Source organism: Salmo salar, unplaced genomic scaffold (genome assembly GCF_905237065.1).
Source record: "Salmo salar unplaced genomic scaffold, Ssal_v3.1, whole genome shotgun sequence".
Lineage (NCBI taxonomy): Eukaryota > Metazoa > Chordata > Actinopteri > Salmoniformes > Salmonidae > Salmo > Salmo salar.
Genome location: NW_025547464.1, coordinates 467501 through 487548, shown reverse-complemented (window position 1 = coordinate 487548; position 20048 = coordinate 467501). Strand labels below are relative to the sequence as shown.

Sequence of the window (20048 nt, the reverse complement as noted above, 5' to 3'; positions counted from 1 at the left end):
AGCCCATCTATAATTTAGCCCAACTACTTCTTCCCCTACTGTATTTATTTATTTAGCTCCTTTGCACCCCATTATTTCTACTTTGCACTTTCTTCCACTGCATATCTACCATTCCAGTGTTTTACTTGCTATATTGTATTTACTTTGCCACCATGGCCTTTTTTTGCCTTTACCTCCCTTATTTCACTTCATTTGCTCACATTGTATATAGACTTATTTTTCTACTGTATTATTGACTGTATGTTTGTGTAATACCCTTGTTTGAACCAAGTATTGAGTTTATTTGTTATAATTAATTGGTATTATATTTAAAAGATGATTGAATTGCTCCTAAACTGTAATGTTGTTAATGCATTATGCTTTTTGAAGAAATATTTATTTAATGTATAAGTGAATAGTTTGTTTTACTTTGAAGTTTACGTTTTGACCAATAAGGTCGCTTGTTAAGTTGTGGCCAATGGGAGTTGACCTGGTTAACGGGAGGGAAAAAGACGTTGATGAAAGGATGGACGTTTTACCTCAGGACGGTTGGTGAAGAAAAATTATAAAAGAAGACGACAGAACTACAACAAAACCCATAGCTACTAAGACATGAAGGGAAATACATGTTTTATTTAATAAAAGAGTTGTTATAATTTAGTTAAAACTTAGTAAAGACTGAATCTACCGACTCGTCGTGGAGGTATTAGCCAGCTAGAGGTTAGCCTAGCATCGTGTGACACCGGGAGATAATTTCTTGGGAATCTTAACGAGTTCATGTTGCCATGGGGATATCGGTTACTAAGGAGTACTGTCTGCATGGGTAGCTGTGTTGCCATGGGGATATCGGTTACTAAGGAGTACTGTCTGCATGGGTCGCTGTGCTGCCTTGGACTTGGTGAGGAAACCTGCATGGAACTGCCATACTTCGCTGAGGGAATATCTACCAAGTCGTGAGTAACCACAATGTGAGGTGCTTAATTTGGACACGGGTTGTGCACGACTCATTGGGGTTTATTATTTTTCTTTTTTTCTTTTGATGTTGTGTCTGAACATGTATTTGTGTTTGAAAATGTTTTAATACACATATGGAACATTATGTATGTTGCCTTGGTGGAGTCATTAATTGTTTTAATTTAATGCACGGGATGGTTTATCCTGATTCAATAACAGAAACCTATAATCATTTCATCTGAAGTTAATACCCTATTGTCATAACCCTAGATAGTTTACAATAGGAATTCTTATTGGAGATGTCCTTCTCACCTAACATCCCATGCTGCTGAGATACTCTACATATGTTAATGTTGTGAGAGTCATATTCAAGCCTGGTGAGAGGGTTACATTTGTTTAACTCCATGTGTAACTCTGTGTTGTTATATGTGTCGAACTGCTTTGCTTTATCTTGGCCAGGTCGTAATTGTAAATGAGAACTTGTTCTCAACTTGCCTACCTGGTTAAATAAAGGTGAAATAAATAAATAAATTGGTAATGGTGAGAGGTTAGCATGTTTTGTTGCAGCCTCTGTTATTGGTAATGGTGAGAGGTTAGCATGTTTTGTTGTAGCCTCTGTTATTGGTAATGGTGAGAGGTTAGCATGTTTTGTTGTAGCCTCTGTTATTGGTAATGGTGAGAGGTTAGCATGTTTTGTTGTATCCTCTGTTATTGGTAATGGTGAGAGGTTAGCATGTTTTTTTGTAGCCTCTGATATTGGTAATGGTGAGAGGTTAGCATGTTTTGTTGTAGCTTCTGTAACTTTCTCACTCATTATTATTATTCATGATTCATTCATGATTTTTCTTAATCATGGCATCATCAGGATGCTTTTAGTAGTGTTTAGAAACATGTTATCTACTCACTTGTAAATAGAATGACTCCAGTCACCATCTGTAATGAACACGATGGGAGACAGAGAGCTGGTTTCAAGCGCAGGGCTCAGCAGGTGTTTATTGTAAAGGACCACAGGAGGAGGCAGGTAGCTGGGTCCAGGGGCAGGCAGAAGGTCATACACAGGGGGGTCCAAAAAGGCAACAGTACAGGCAGGGAAACGGCAAAAGGCATCATTAGTGAGGCAGGCAAAAACTATCATTCACGGGAGGAGTAAATTACGGGAAATGCAGCACTCCGAACAGCCTTGTGTCACAAAACAAACAACACTTCACAATGATGGGGGTGCAAAGAACTGAACTAAATAGAGTTTGATAATGACATACAGGTGTGTGAACAGGTGATCAGAATTCAGGTGACTGGGATCTGGAGAGTGAGCTGCGTTCAGGGGGATCTACGTGTTTGAGAGTGTGAGCTGGAAGCAGACGTTACACCATCCACCATTTTAATATTGGGCAAAACACAACCCAAAACACAACCAAAACAAACTGCAAAATCAATCAACGAGTTTGAGTCACAAGCTTGATGTAGTCGCTGCGTTCAAGGAATATCGGATCAAATACGCAACTTGTGACTACTTTAAGCCACTATGAGTGAATTGGTCAGAAAGCATATGACTTCTTTAAATAGGGGGACTAGATACATGAAGTGCTTTCATTTTTCTAAACGGTGAAACAGATATGTATGAAAATATCCTCAAATGAAAGGTGACATTATATACTGTCACCTCATATGAAACATTTGATCTGAAATCCAAAATGTTGGAGTTTAGAGCCACATTTAACCTGTTATGGCTAGGGGGCAGTATTTTCACGGCTGGATAAAAACGTACCCGATTTAATCTGGTTACTACTCCTGCCCAGTAACTAGAATATGCATATAATTATTGGCTTTGGATAGAAAACACTACAAAGTTTCTAAAACTGTTTGAATGGTGTCTGTGAGTATAACAGAACTCAAATGGCAGGTCAAAACCTGAGAGATTCCTTTACAGGAAGTGGCCTGTCTGACCATTTCATGAACTTCTTTGACATCTCTATCTTTTACAAAGGATCTCTGCTCTAACGTGACACTTCCTACGTCTTCCATAGGCTCTCAGAGCCCGGGAAAAAACAGAATGTCGTCATCCCAGCCCCAGGCTGAAACACATTATCGCCTTTCTCAAGTGGCCGATCAAGGGACTGTGGGCTTAGGCGCGTGCCCTGGCCGCCCCCGTCTTTGTGAATTTTCCTCTGTTTGCCGAAAAGGAGATTCCCGGTCGGAATATTATCGCTTTTTACGAGATAAATTGCATAAAAATTGATTTAAAACAGCGGTTGACATGCTTCGAAGTACGGTAATGGAATATTTAGAATTTATTTGTCACGAATTGCGCCATGCGCGCGACCCTGATTTACCATTTCGGATAGTTTCTGGAATGCACGAACAAAACGCCGCTATTCGGATATAACGATGGATTATTTGGGACCAAACCAACATTTGTTATTGAAGTAGCAGTCCTGGGAGTGCATTCTGACGAAGACAACAAAAGGTAATCAAACTTTTATAATAGTAAATCTGATTTTGGTGAAGGCTAAACTTGCCGGGTGTCTAAATAGCTAGCCCGTGATGGCTGGGCTATGTACTTAGAATATTGCAAAATGTGCTTTCACCAAAAAGCTATTTTAAAATCGGACATATCGAGTACATAGAGGAGTTCTGTATCTATAATTCTTAAAATAATTGTTATGCTTTTTGTGAACGTTTATCGTGAGTAATTTAGTAAATTGTTAGTAAATTTCCCGGAAGTTTGCGGGGGTATGCTAGTTCTGAACGTCACATGCTAATGTAAAAAGCTGTTTTTTGATATAAATATGAACTTGATTGAACAAAACATGCATGTATTGTATAACATAATGTCCTAGGTATGTCATCTGATGAAGATCATCAAAGGTTAGTGCTGCATTTAGCTGTCTTCTGGGTTTTTGTGACATTATATGCTAGCTTGAAAAATGGGTGTCTGATTATTTCTGGCTGGGTAGTCTGCTGACATAATCTAATGTTTTGCTTTCGCTGTAAAGCCTTTTTGAAATCGGACAGTGTCGTTAGATAAAGGAGAGTCTTGTCTTTAAAATGCTGTGAAATAGTCATATGTTTGAAAAATTGAAGTTTTTGTATTTTTGAGGAATTTGTAATTCGCGCCACGCCTATCATTGGATATTGGAGCAGGTGTTCCGCTAGCGGAACGTCTAGATGTAAGAGGTTAAAATGTTATCTTCACTGTCAAAATAGATATGGTGTGGACTGTATACTCAATACAATCTAAATCTGATACCTCACTGTCTGTCTTTTGACTGATACTGCTTTTAAACTGGTCTGGTCAGTCTACTCAAATATTTGTATTTTACATGTTTCTATCTGCAGGCAAAACTTTGACAATCTGTAATTTATATTAACGTACGTTAATGTATGTATAGATATGGAAGTTTTCAGGACACTGATGTATCTGAATATGTTGAAGAAATATACTGCCACTATTTTCACCACCAAAGAATAGCAGTGTGATTTTAATATGATTTGACTCTTTGCAGGCTGTCAGGCTGTCTAGTCACAGAGGAAGGCTGTGCTTCTCTGGTCTCAGCTCTGAGGTCAAACCCCTCACACCTGAGAGAGCTGGACCTGAGCTACAATCACCCAGGAGACTCAGGAGTCAGACTGCTCTCTGCTGGACTGGAGGATCCACACTGCAGACTGGAGAAACTCAAGTATGTAGAGGGTTTATGTCAATGTTCATATCAGACATGTTTGACTTCTCAGGCTAGTTAAGACAAACATTCTGACCACCACTTGGACAAAGTTATATGCTGACTGTGTGTGTGTGTGTGTGTGTGTGTGTGTGTGTGTGTGTGTGTGTGTGTGTGTGTGTGTGTGTGTGTGTGTGTGTGTGTGTGTGTGTGTGTGTGTGTGTGTGTGTGTGTGTGTGTTTCAGGTGTATCCCTCAATGACTGTCTGTTTTTCTGCTTACCGCTACAGTGTGGAACATGGTGGAGAGAACAGAATGAAACCTGGGATTAGAAAATGTAAGTTGACTGCTGTGAAGAATATGACTAAGAATAAGTCTTAATTCAAGTTAAGTCAAAGACCATCATCATTACTGACTTGGTCATATTAAATATCATCTGTAGTTCTACAGAAGCAGAAATCAGGGACACCAACGTTTACAAAGACTTGATATGACAGTGTGTGTGTGTGTAATTATTGTGAATAAGTGTGTATTATATTACCATACAGTATAACATATGATCATTCAACAAGTCTCAAGTTACCTTAACTTCTCCTTTTGATACCTAGAAACATCTACATTAAATGAATTAGTGAAAAGTGAGTTAACATTCTAATGTGAATGATGATGATTTCTAATATTGTGTCTGGTTTCATCCATCAGATGTCTGTGATCTCACACTGGACCTAAACACAGTAAACAGACGCCTCTCTCTGTCTGAGGAGAACAGAAAGGTGACATGTAGGAGAGAGAAGCAGCCGTATCCTGATCACCCAGAGAGATTTAAGGTCTGTAGACAGGTGCTGTGTAGAGAGGGTCTGACTGGGCGCTGTTACTGGGAGGTAGAGTGGAGTGGGATAATGGGGGCTGGTATAGGAGTGACATATAAAGGAATCAACAGGAGAGGAAGGGATGATGACTGTTGGCTTGGATACAATGACAAGTCCTGGAGTCTGTTCTGCTCTGACAACAGTTACTCTGCCAGGCATAATAATAATCCCACTACCATAGACGTCCCCTCCTCCAGCTCCCACAGAGTAGGAGTGTATCTGGACTGGCCAGCCGGCACTCTGTCCTTCTATAGAGCCTCCTCTGACACACTGACCCACCTGATCACATTCACCTCCACATTCACTGAGCCCCTCTACCCAGGGTTTAGGCTTTGGTATGACACCTCAGTGTCTCTGTGTCAAACACAACATGATGTTTCACTCTAATCAGGGTCATGTTCAGTAAGACACACTGGAGCAACAATGTAGAATATCTCTCTAGTCATGAGATAAAATGTTATTATTATATCTAAATATTCATGATTATACACCACCTAAGTGAATAGTCATTAATAGAATGAATTACCCCACTGTGTTGTTAAACTGGTTTCATTTACACATCACTGATCTGGTTGTTATTGGGTTTGTAAATATTGTAGCGTCCCAGGTTCCCAGACAGGTTAATATAATCAATCACCCCACTGTGTTGTTAAACTGGTTTCATTTACACATCACTGATCTGGTTGTTATTTTGCTTCTTAGTGTTTGTAAATATTGTAGAATGTTTATTTGTCAAATTCTTGACACAACAATCTGGTTTGTGTATAAACTCAATTCAACTGAATGAAATGATGTGCCAGATGTGACTAATAAAGGGTCATCAACCAGATGGAAGAAGAGAGGTGGAAATGTTTTAATATTGATCACAATATGACAGTACAGTAATAGATGGAAGAAGAGAGGTGGAAATGTTTTAATATTGATCAGAATATGACAGTACAGTAATAGATGGAAGAAGAGAGGTGGAAATGTTTTAATATTGATCAGAATATGACAGTACAGTAATAGATGGAAGAAGAGAGGTGGAAATGTTTTAATATTGATCACAATATGACAGTACAGTAATAGATGGAAGAAGAGAGGTGGAAATGTTTTAATATTGATCACAATATGACAGTACAGTAATAGATGGAAGAAGAGAGGTGGAAATGTTTTAATATTGATCACAATATGACAGTACAGTAACAAGGGTTGTGTTCAGTACATAGAAATGGGTCTAATTCAGTTGAAGAGGAAGCTTTTAAATTCACACAAAACAGGACACTAATCATTCTGTTTTCACTACTGTATGATGCTGTACAAACACACATACACATGGATTAGGTGTTGTAGATAGGTAGTGGAGTAGGGGCCTGAGGGCACACATCGTGTGTTGTGAAATATATTGTTAATGTATTGTCATATTTTTGAAATGTTGCCGAACCCCAGGAAGAGTAGCTCCTGCAGCAGCTAATGGGGATCCATACATAAATATATCATAAATACAATTACCTCTAATACCTCTGGGATTTTGTCCTCTCTTATCTCTGATCACAGACTTCTAATACCTCTTGGATGATGTCCTCTTTGCAGGCGAGGACCATGTACTTCTTCATGTGACCTCATCAACAACCTGAAAGAGTGGAAGTATTGGTTTCCATCCAGGTAATATCTAGCCCTGTCCAGGGGACCAGACCCATAGACTGGAGGTATTAGTTTCCATCCTGTCCAGGGGACCAGACCCATAGACTGGAGGTATTAGTTTCCATCCTGGCCAGGGGACCAGACCCATAGACTGGAGGTATTAGTTTCCATCCTGGCCAGGGGACCAGACCCATAGACTGGAGGTATTAGTTTCCATCCTGTCCAGGGGACCAGACCCATAGACTGGAGGTATTAGTTTCCATCCTGGCCAGGGGACCAGACCCATAGACTGGAGGTATTAGTTTCCATCCTGGCCAGGGGACCAGACCCATAGACTGGAGGTATTAGTTTCCATCCTAGCCAGGGGACCAGACCCATAGACTGGAGGTATTAGTTTCCATCCTGGCCAGGGGACCAGACCCATAGACTGGAGGTATTAGTTTCCATCCTGGCCAGGGGACCAGACCCATAGACTGGAGGTATTAGTTTCCATCCTGTCCAGGGGACCAGACCCATAGACTGGAGGTATTAGTTTCCATCCTGGCCAGGGGACCAGACCCATAGACTGGAGGTATTAGTTTCCATCCTGGCCAGGGGACCAGACCCATAGACTGGAGGTATTAGTTTCCATCCTGGCCAGGGGACCAGACCCATAGACTGGAGGTATTAGTTTCCATCCTGGCCAGGGGACCAGACCCATAGACTGGAGGTATTAGTTTCCATCCTGGCCAGGGGACCAGACCCATAGACTGGAGGTATTAGTTTCCATCCTGGCCAGGGGACCAGACCCATAGACTGGAGGTATTAGTTTCCATCCTGGCCAGGGGACCAGACCCATAGACTGGAGGTATTAGTTTCCATCCTGGCCAGGGGACCAGACCCATAGACTGGAGGTATTAGTTTCCATCCTGTCCAGGGGACCAGACCCATAGACTGGAGGTATTAGTTTCCATCCTGGCCAGGGGACCAGACCCATAGACTGGAGGTATTAGTTTCCATCCTGGCCAGGGGACCAGACCCATAGACTGGAGGTATTAGTTTCCATCCTAGCCAGGGGACCAGACCCATAGACTGGAGGTATTAGTTTCCATCCTGGCCAGGGGACCAGACCCATAGACTGGAGGTATTAGTTTCCATCCTGGCCAGGGGACCAGACCCATAGACTGGAGGTATTAGTTTCCATCCTGGCCAGGGGACCAGACCCATAGACTGGAGGTATTAGTTTCCATCCTGGCCAGGGGACCAGACCCATAGACTGGAGGTATTAGTTTCCATCCTGGCCAGGGGACCAGACCCATAGACTGGAGGTATTAGTTTCCATCCTGGCCAGGGGACCAGACCCATAGACTGGAGGTATTAGTTTCCATCCTGGCCAGGGGACCAGACCCATAGACTGGAGGTATTAGTTTCCATCCTGGCCAGGGGACCAGACCCATAGACTGGAGGTATTAGTTTCCATCCTGGCCAGGGGACCAGACCCATAGACTGGAGGTATTAGTTTCCATCCTGGCCAGGGGACCAGACCCATAGACTGGAGGTATTGGTTTCCATCCTGGCCAGGGGACCAGACCCATAGACTGGAGGTATTAGTTTCCATCCTGGCCAGGGGACCAGACCCATAGACTGGAGGTATTAGTTTCCATCCTGGCCAGGGGACCAGACCCATAGACTGGAGGTATTAGTTTCCATCCTGGCCAGGGGACCAGACCCATAGACTGGAGGTATTAGTTTCCATCCTGGCCAGGGGACCAGACCCATAGACTGGAGGTATTAGTTTCCATCCTAGCCAGGGGACCAGACCCATAGACTGGAGGTGTCCTCTTCACCTCGGGGACAGGGACTTTGTTGGTCTTCCAGCCAATCTCACCTTTAGTATTTGGTCCCATTTTCCTTGCTTGCAGTGATTAACCTCACTTGGGCAGGTGGGACGCTACCGTCCCACCCACGGTTAACACTATTCAACAGCCAGTGAAAATCAGAGCGCCAAATTCAAAACAACAAAATGTCATAATTCAAAGTTCTCAAACATACGACTATTTTACACCATTTTAAAGATACACTTCTCCTTAACTACATATAGTTTGTGACTCTACAAACTTGTTGAATTAATTTGCAGTTTGTCTTGGTTGTGTTTTGGATGATGTTTTTCCTAATAGAAACTGAATGGTGAATAATGTCCTGTCATTTTGGAGTCACTTCACTTTTATTGTAAGTTAGAATAGAATATGTTTCTGAATACTTCTTCAAATTACCAATGTCCTTATATGAACTGTAACTCAGTAAATGTTTGAAATTGTTGTATGTTGCATTTATATTTTGGTTTCCGTAGTTTCATCAGATGTTGTTCTTTACCCAGACACCCTGCACAGTCTGTAGATGTTATCTGTGGTTAGAGGCATTTATCAATGTATTCATTCAGACTGTCAACAGATAATATAACATACCTGATTCCAACATTAAGTGCAGGACTTTATACAAGGCATTTGGTCCAGGTGTTCCAATTGTCTAGAGAAATGCATTTTCTCCGCTCCTAGAAGGTACTCTGCTAACTGGTAATATAGGAGAAATCTGAAATGTGGCATTGAATTCATAGCAGTAACGGGACCAGTCTAAAAGCCACTATGATAGGAACAGTATCTATACAGGAGAATGATCAGAGTTATGTCTCCACTATTAAAGGGACAGTATGATCAGAGTCATGTCTCCAATGTTCACTTTAGGGAAAGAAGTCACACTTCCTGTTTCCACTCATCTTTATTTGACTTGCTGCAATACAGAGGTACAGGCCGTATTAAATCATACATTAACTCTCTAAACTTTTCTTCATTTTGTCTTTATTGAAAATGAAAGCTGTGTGTTCCTTTATTCACCATTTCAATAAGGGAAGAACCAGTTTTAATGTCCAGCAGGCTCTGACAAGATCCAGAAAGTATTAACACTTCAAGACTCTATGGTCAGATGACTTTTCATAGAGACGTCATGGTAAATAATGGTAATGAGGGGGGGACTAAGACCACAGTACACCACTACACTGGGAGTAGAGAATCATCAATAGTGTTGCTGTGGACACTGGGTAATCTGACTAACACACACACCTGTTTGACCTCTCTGTGACCTCACTGTAGGACTATACTTATGTTACTATTCTGAGTCAATTCAGGTAGCACTTAATGTCCTGTGTTTGTGTTAACCATGGCAACCAGCGTTGTAAATAAAGAGATGTGCAGAAAGATAATCAGCCTCTGTGTCTGTGGATCCTTTCCCCTTGTATGTATGTTTCATATCAGACTCTGTGGATCCTTTCCCCTTGTATGTATGTTTCATATCAGCCTCTGTGTCTGTGGATCCTTTACCCTTGTATGTATGTTTCATATCAGATTGTGTCTGTGGATCCTTTACCCTGGTATGTATGTTTCATATCAGACGCCCATCTTTTCAAAGAAACATCATTTCATTCATTCGCTAATTGAGTAAAATAAGGAGTGCTTCAGTCCTTGTTTCGTTTTCACTTGTTGTTACCCGGTAAATAACCAACAACCATGGATAACCACAAGGAGAATAAGGTGAGGAAACCGTCCATGTCAGCCAGGTCCATCTTTTTAAAGAAACACCATTTATTTACATCTCTAGGGCTCCTGAGTGGCTCACCGATCTAAGGCACTGCATCTCAGTGCTAGAGGATCAGTACAGACACCCTGGTTCGAATCCAGGCCGTATTACAACAGGGGCGGAGTTTGAGGGGTGTCCGAGGTGGCATTCAGATGTCAGGGGTGTCCAGTGCCTCCCCAAAATGTCATTCGCTACTGGCAGTTTGATGCTGATTGACATGTCATTTCACCTTTTGTTGAAAGAAGCATTTATTTTTACGTTCAAATCGAGGACGAGGAAAAGAGAATATTAATGTTGGTTGCGAGATACAGAAGAAGAAGAGAGAATATTTCCACAGCTCCACCAGCTCTTTTCAGGCTTGGCTCCTGCATCATATATGAAGTAAGTTTTAAGGTTTAGCATCGGGTTTAGGTTTCCTGAACAACTTCTATGAAAGTTGAGTCGCTGTGTAAGTTAACCTATAATTCTTAAAATAATTGTTATGTTTTTTGTGAACAATCAAGTTCATATAAATTACTCACGATAAATGTTCACAAAAAGCATAACAATTATTTTAAGAATTATAGATACAGAGCTCCTCTATGCACTCGATATGTCCGATTTTAAAATAGCTTTTCGGGTGAAAGCACATTTTGCAATATTCTAAGTAGATAGCCCGGCATCACAGGGCTAGCTATTTAGACAGCCACCAAGTTTAGCACTCACCAAAGTCAGATTTACTATTAGAAAAGTTTTGATTACCTTTCCTGTTCTTCGTCAGAATGCACTCCCAGGACTTCTACTTCAATAACAAATGTTGGTTTGGTCCAAAATAATCCATAGTTATGTTCCAACAGCGGCGTTTTGTTCGATGCGTTCTAGACACTATCCGAATGGTAAATAAGGGTCGTGCGCACGGCGCATTTCGTGACAAAAGATTTCTAAATATTTCATTACCATACTTCGAAGCATGTCAACCGCTGTTTAAAATCAATTTTTATGCAATTTTTCTCGTAAAAAAGCGATAATATTACGACCGGGAATCTGCAATTAGGTAAACAGCCGAAAGAAAAGAAATCACTGGGTCGAAGTCGGGCACGCGCCTAATTCCTTTGTCCTCTGATCGGCCACTTGGCAAAGGCGATAATGTGTTTCAGCCTGGGGCTGCCTCGACATCGTTCAGCTTTTTCCCGGGCTCTGAGAGCCTATTGGAGCCGTAGGAAGTGTCACGTTACAGCTAAGATCCTGACTCTTCAATAAACGAGGCAAGAACAACAACACCTTGTCAGACAGGCCACTTCCTGCATGAAATCTTCTCAGGTTTTTGCCTGCCAAATGAGTTCTGTTATACTCACAGACACCATTCAAACCGTTTCAGAAACTTTAGGGTGTTTTCTATCCAAAGCCAATAAGTATATACATATTCTAGTTACTGGGCAGGAGTAGTAACCAGATTAAATCGGGTACGTTTTTTTATCCAGCCGTGCAAATACTGCCCCTATCCCCAACAAGTTAAACATTTTTACATTTTTTGTCATTTAGCAGACACTCTTATCCAGAGCGACTTACAGTAGTGAATGCATACATTTCATACATTTTTTTTTCTTCTGTGCAGGCCCCCCGTGGGAATCGAACCCACAACCCTGGCGTTGCAAACACCATGCTCTACCAACAAATTGTCTTTCTCTGAGCATTTGTATTCGTATAAAATCATTTAATTTCCCCATTTTGTTTGAGCATACAATTTACCTCAGTATTTTAATTATTTGTTTTATACAGTCATTTATGCAAATCTTTATCAAGGTTGTCAATAAATTGGGATCCCATTGTATACTTCAAAGTTAGAGATATGTTGAAACTGGATCCATCATAATGATCCTACATGTTATAGTATGTCATGGCCTTTTCTGGCCAACTGCTGTTATGTTTATAATATACTATGGTGTTGTGTCACTAGACTTTGACCAGATATTATTGCATCCAAAGATCAACTGCACCTAGAACATAGATACAGAGCCACTTGTTATCAGGAAGGTGCTCTCTCAGCACAACGGAAAATATCTCAATGACTTGACATGTTCTGGTTGTGAATTCAGGCTACAAGGTAAGAATCTTCCCAGTGATTATTGTAAAGTGTGTAGAGAAATTAAATGTATGGTTTTATTTTATTATACTGGATGACAGTAAAACACTCAGATCTAAAAGTCCATTTCACCTGGGACAGTTATGTGACAGTTCAATCATACAAAATGGCGCTAACTGGGCGTAGGCAAGTCAAATTCAAAAACATATTGTTCATATATTCGTATATTGTGGTTATTTTACAATTTGTATATTTTTATGTATAAGTTGTAAATCGTCTTTCAAAATATCGTAAAATTTGTTTTCTAAATTACAATGAGCTCCTCTTTCCTATGTAATTTGGTTTGAAACCACTGAACATACTTTTCTTAACATTGTTATTATGAATAAAATTAGATGCGTGGGGTGAATTCGTTCTGTGCCCATCTGTGTGCCCCAGGGTGATCGCTCCTACACTATCTACAATCTAAAAGGGTTCTTTGGCTGTCCCCATAGGAGAACCCTTTGTAGAACCCTTTTTTTGGTACTAGGTAGAACACTTTTGGGTTCCGTGAAGAACCCTTTCCACAGAGGGTTCTACATGGAAGCCAGAAGGGTTCTACCTGGAACCCAAAAGCGTTCTCCTATGGGGACGGCCGGAGGACCCGTTTGGAACCCTTTATTCTAAGAGTGTACTGTATCATAGGTCTATAGACTTGTCTTCTCAAAACAGGCTTAAAACACAACAAGCAGCAAACAAACATGTTCTCTTTATAATCTACAGTTAACTCTTTTCACTCAGGGAGGTATGTTGTGTGAAAGAGAGACAAAAATATTGTGGAGAGACTAACAACAACTTACACTTCCTCAAAACAGTTTGTGTGTATTCATTAGTGCCCACCGTAGCAAAACGTTTGGCAACAGAAACCGTTTAGGTCACATTGTACAGCGTTCAGAGTAAACAGTTTATGTTTTATTTAACATCTTAAAACTGTTGGCTGTGGAGTAAAATAATGAATACGACCCAGGTTGTCGCCTACGACTCGGCATGTTGATACCTGCCTCTTGCTGAAACCTGAACGTAGCCTGAGGGGTATACTATGATACAGGCTTGATATACTGGTTTTCTAAAGTTAGCCAGCTTCAGTTAGCTTCACATTCCAGCTCAGGCCTCACCCATCAGAATATACACAACAGAACAGAAAAAAATCGCAATGAAGTTTCAAGGTGAGAATCCTGCCAGGGATTATTGTAAAGTGTGTAGATAAATTAAATGTAATGTTAGTATAGTGAATGACAGTAAAACACTCCTGACAGTCTACTACTACTGAGACAGGTTGGTGTAATGTTAGTATAGTGAATGACAGTAAAACACTCCTAACAGTCTACTACTACTGAGACAGGTTGGTGTCAGTTTAATCATACAAAATGGAGCTGACTGGACGTGGTCAAGTCAAATTCAATATATCAATATTCATATATTATAGTTCTACATTTAACATTTCATATGATAATGTAATTGTATCATAGTTCCTCTAAAGTGTAGTGATTCTCTACATTTCATATGATAATGTAATTGTATCATAGTTCCTCTATAGTGTAGTGATCCTCTACATTTCATATGATAATGTAATTGTATCATAGTTCCACTATAGTGTAGTGATCCTCTACATTTCATATGATAATGTATTTATATCATAGTTCCTCTATAGTGTAGTGATCCTCTACATTTCATATGATAATGTATTTATATCATAGTTCCTCTATAGTGTAGTGATTCTCTACATTTCATATGATAATGTAATTGAGCCACTTCACAATTCCAACTAAGTGACCCAATTGGTGCCAATGGCGCGATGCGGAGGTTGTTGGCCTTTTACATGTGAGACCTGGGTTCACTTCCCTGCCCAGCTGTTTGCTACATTGGTGTCAGAAGTGGTATGGTGTCTGTGAGAACATCAGAATGGACCGGATGTGTGAGGGGTCTGAGTAGTCGAAGCACGGGACTAATTAACATAGTGATACTGGGTTAACCCTATTGATACTGATACTGGGTTAACACTATTAATACTGATACTGGGTTAACCCTATTAATACTGATACTGGGTTAACCCTATTAATACTGATACTGGGTTAACCCTATTAATACTGATACTGGGTTAACCCTATTTATACTGATACTGGGTTAACCCTATTGATATTGATACTGGGTTAACACTATTGATACTGATACTGGGTTAACACTATTGATACTGATACTGGGTTAACCCTATTGATACTGATACTGGGTTAACACTATTGATACTGATACTGGGTTAACACTATTGATACTGATACTGGGTTAACCCTATTAATACTGATACTGGGTTAACCCTATTGATACTGATACTGGGTTAACCCTATTAATACTGATACTGGGTTAACACTATTGATATCCCGATACTGGGTTAAAACTATTGATATTGATACTGGGTTAACCCTATTGATACTGATACTGGGTTAACCCTATTGATACTGATACTGGGTTAACCCTATTAATACTGATACTGGGTTAACACTATTAATACTGATACTGGGTTAACACTATTAATACTGATACTGGGTTAACCCTATTAATACTGATACTGGGTTAACCCTATTTATACTGATACTGGGTTAACCCTATTAATACTGATACTGGGTTAACCCTATTGATACTGATACTGGGTTAACACTATTGATACTGATACTGGGTTAACCCTATTGATACTGATACTGGGTTAACACTATTAATACTGATACTGGGTTAACCCTATTGATATTGATACGGGGTTAACACTATTGATATTGATACTGGGTTAACACTATTGATACTGATACTGGGTTAACCCTATTGATACTGATACTGGGTTCACACTATTAATACTGATTCTGGGTTAACCCTATTGATACTGATACTGGGTTAACCCTATTAATACTGATACTGGGTTAACACTATTGATACCATAATGGGTTAACACTGTTGATATTGATACTGGGTTAACCCTATTGATACTGATACTGGGTTAACCCTATTGATATTGATACTGGGTTAACACTATTGATACTGATACTGGGTTAACACTATTGATACTGATACTGGGTTAACCCTATTGATATTGATACTGGGTTAACACTATTGATACTGATACTGGGTTAACACTATTGATACTGATACTGGGTTAACCCTATTGATACTGATACTGGGTTAACCCTATTGATACTGATACTGGGTTAACACTATTGATACTGGGTTAACCCTATTAATACTGATACTGGGTTAACACTATTGATTCCGATACTGGGTTAACACTGTTGATACTGATACTGGGTTAACACTATTGATACTGATACTGGGTTAACCCTATTGATACTGATACTGGGTTAACCCTATTGATACTGATACTGGGTTAACACTATTGATACTGGGTTAACCCTACAAATACTGATACTGGGTTAACCCTATTTATACTGATACTGGGTTAACCCTATTTATACTGATACTGGGTTAACCCTATTAATACTGATACTGGGTTAACCCTATTAATACTGATACTGGGTTAACCCTATTGATACTGATACTGGGTTAACACTATTTATACAGATACTGGGTTAACCCTATTGATACTGATACTGGGTTAACCCTATTGATACTGATACCGGGTTAACACTATTGATACTGATACTGGGTTAACCCTATTGATACTGATACTGGGTTAACACTATTTATACTGATACTGGGTTAACCCTATTAATACTGATACTGGGTTAACCCTATTAATACTGATACTGGGTTAACCCTATTGATACTGATACTGGGTTAACAGTATTTATACTGATACTGGGTTAACACTATTGATACTGATACTGGGTTAACACTATTTATACTGATACTGGATTAACCCTATTTATACTGATACTGGGTTAACGCTATTAATACTGATACTGGGTTAACCCTATTGATACTGATACTGGGTTAACACTATTGATACTGATTCTGGGTTAACCCTATTGATACTGATACTGGGTTAACACTATTGATACTGATACTGGGTTAACCCTATTGATACTGATACTGGGTTAACACTATTTATACTGATACATTTACATTACATTTAAGTCATTTAGCAGACGCTCTTATCCAGAGCGACTTACAAATTGGTGCATTCACCTTATGATATCCAGTGGAACAACCACTTTACAATAGTGCATCTAAATCTTTTAAGGGGGGGGTTAGAAGGATTACTTTATCCTATCCTAGGTATTCCTTAAAGAGGTGGGGTTTCAGGTGTCTCCGGAAGGTGGTGATTGACTCCGCTGTCCTGGCGTCGTGAGGGAGCTTGTTCCACCATTGGGGTGTCAGAGCAGCGAACAGTTTTGACTGGGCTGAGCGGGAACTGTGCTTCCTCAGAGGTAGGGGGGCCAGCAGGCCAGAGGTGGATGAACGCAGTGCCCTTGTTTGGGTGTAGGGCCTGATCAGAGCCTGAAGGTATGGAGGTGCCGTTCCCTTCACAGCTCCGTAGGCAATCACCATGGTCTTGTAGCGGATGCGAGCTTCAACTGGAAGCCAGTGGAGAGAGCGGAGGAGTGGGGTGACGTGAGAGAACTTGGGAAGGTTGAACACCAGACGGGCTGCGGCGTTCTGGATGAGTTGTAGGGGTTTAATGGCACAGGCAGGGAGCCCAGCCAACAGCGAGTTGCAGTAATCCAGACGGGAGATGACAAGTGCCTGGATTAGGACCTGCGCCGCTTCCTGTGTGAGGCAGGGTCGTACTCTGCGAATGTTGTAGAGCATGAACCTACAGGATCGGGTCACCGCCTTGATGTTAGTGGAGAACGACAGGGTGTTGTCCAGGATCACGCCAAGGTTCTTAGCACTCTGGGAGGAGGACACAAGGGAGTTGTCAACCGTGATGGCGAGATCATGGAACGGGCAGTCCTTCCCCGGGAGGAAGAGCAGCTCCGTCTTGCCGAGGTTCAGCTTGAGGTGGTGATCCGTCATCCACACTGATATGTCTGACAGACATGCAGAGATGCGATTCGCCGCCTGGTTATCAGAAGGGGGAAAGGAGAAGATTAATTGTGTGTCGTCTGCATAGCAATGATAGGAGAGACCATGTGAGGATATGACAGAGCCAAGTGACTTGGTGTATAGCGAGAATAGGAGAGGGCCTAGAACAGAGCCCTGGGGGACACCAGTGGTGAGAGCGCATGGTGCGGAGACAGATTCTCGCCACGCCACCTGGTAGGAGCGACCTGTCAGGTAGGACGCAATCCAAGCGTGGGCTGCGCCGGAGATGCCCAACTCGGAGAGGGTGGAGAGGAGGATCTGATGGTTCACAGTATCAAAGGCAGCAGATAGGTGTAGGAGGATGAGAGCAGAGGAGAGAGAGTTAGCTTTAGCAGAGCGGAGAGCCTCCGTGACACAGAGAAGAGCAGTCTCAGTTGAATGCCCAGTCTTGAAACCTGACTGATTAGGATCAAGAAGGTCATTCTGAGAGAGATAGCAGGAGAGCTGGCCAAGGACGGCACGTTCAAGAGTTTTAGAGAGAAAAGAAAGAAGGGATACTGGTCTGTAGTTGTTGACATCGGAGAGATCGAGTGTAGGTTTTTTTCAGAAGGGGTGCAACTCTCGCTCTCTTGAAGACGGAAGGTACGTAGCCAGCGGTCAAGGATGAGTTGATGAGCGAGGTGAGGAAGGGGAGAAGGTCTCCGGAAATGGTCTGGAGAAGAGAGGAGGGGATAGGGTCAAGTGGGCAGGTTGTTGGGCGGCCGGCCGTCACAAGACGCAAGATTTCATCTGGAGAGAGAGGGGAGAAAGAGGTCAAAGCACAGGGTAGGGCAGTGTGAGCAGGACCAGCGGTGTCGTTTGACTTAGCAAACGAGGATCGGATATCGTCAACCTTCTTTTCAAAATGGTTGACGAAGTCATCCGCAGAGAGGGAGGAGGGGGGGGAGGGGGAGGAGGATTCAGAAGGGAGGAGAAGGTAGCAAAGAGCTTCCTAGGGTTAGAGGCAGATGCTTGGAATTTAGAGTGGTAGAAAGTGGCTTTAGCAGCAGAGACAGAAGAGGAAAATGTAGAGAGGAGGGAGTGAAAGGATGCCAGGTCCGCAGGGAGGCGAGTTTTCCTCCATTTCCGCTCGGCTGCCCGGAGCCCTGTTCTGTGATACTGTGTTAACACTATTGATACTGATACTGGGTTAACCCTATTGATACTGATACTGGGTTAACACTATTGATACTGATACTGGGTTAACCCTATTGATACTGATACTGGGTTAACACTATTGATACTGATACTGGGTTAACACTATTTATATGTTAAGGGCTCTAACATTGGAACAAAACTATTTGTCTCCCTCTTGATGTTGCTTGCAGTTCCTCTCTCTCTTCCTGCATTCCTCTAACCCCTCCCTCCCTCTAACCCCACCCCTCTGGCAGAACCAGGAAATCCATCCCCCTTCACAAACTGTCTTCTGAGGAAACGAAACTGATCTGAGTCTCTGTCTCGTCTGTCTGTGTGAGAGTGAACAACCGTCCAAATGGCTCAACAGGGAGTTCTGCTGGACCAGGACCAGTTCTGTTGTTCTGTCTGTCTGGATCTACTGAAGGAACCAGTCACCATCCCCTGTGGACACAGTTACTGTAGGAGCTGTATTGAGGGCTGCTGGGATCAGGATGTTCTGAAAGGGGTCTATAGCTGTCCTCAGTGCAGACAGACCTTCAGTCCGAGGCCTACGCTGAGTAAAAATAACATGTTGGCTGAGGTGGTGGAGAAACTGAAGAAGACAGGACTCCAGGCTGCTCCCCCTCCTGCTCTGTGCTATGCTGGACCTAGAGATGTGGCGTGTGATTTCTGCACTGGGACCAGAAAGCAGAAAGCCCTCATGTCCTGTCTGGTGTGTCTGGCCTCTTACTGTGAGACTCACCTCCAATCTCACTACGAATTTCCTGCTTTGAAGAGGCACAAGCTGGTCAAAGCCACCGCACAACTACAGGAGAAGATCTGCTCTCATCATGACAAACTGCTGGAGGTTTACTGTCGTACCGATCAGCAGTGTATCTGTTATCAGTGTACAATGGATGAACATAAAGGCCATGATACAGTGTCAGCTGCAGCAGAGAGGACTGAGAAACAGGTAAGACCAGAACAACTTGTTGGTGACTGTCTGATAAACAAAGAATTAAAGATACAGTAGGAACTAAGGCTGTTTGAATATGAGATCATTGAAATGAAATGGATCCTCAGCAGAACAAATATGAACACAAACCTTGAGTATATTGATATGTCAACCCAGATT

At 41.7% G+C, this 20048-nt stretch overlaps 2 protein-coding genes across 2 annotated transcripts in view; both read left to right on the top strand.

Moving 5' to 3' along the window:
- Positions 1–5307: 5307 nt before the first annotated feature.
- LOC123731881 (stonustoxin subunit beta) lies at positions 5308–6383 on the top strand (the record flags this gene model as incomplete). Its single annotated transcript, XM_045711281.1, has 1 exon — positions 5308–6383. A coding segment is annotated over one exon (537 nt), but the record flags the coding sequence as incomplete, so codon positions are not given.
- A 12906-nt stretch (positions 6384–19289) lies between these two features.
- LOC123731880 (tripartite motif-containing protein 16-like) overlaps positions 19290–20048 on the top strand; it is a 7218-nt gene continuing 6459 nt past the window's right edge. The window contains exon 1 of the mRNA XM_045711280.1: positions 19290–19886. Coding sequence (XP_045567236.1) covers positions 19290–19886 — 597 coding nt within the window. The remainder of the gene's footprint in view (positions 19887–20048) is intronic.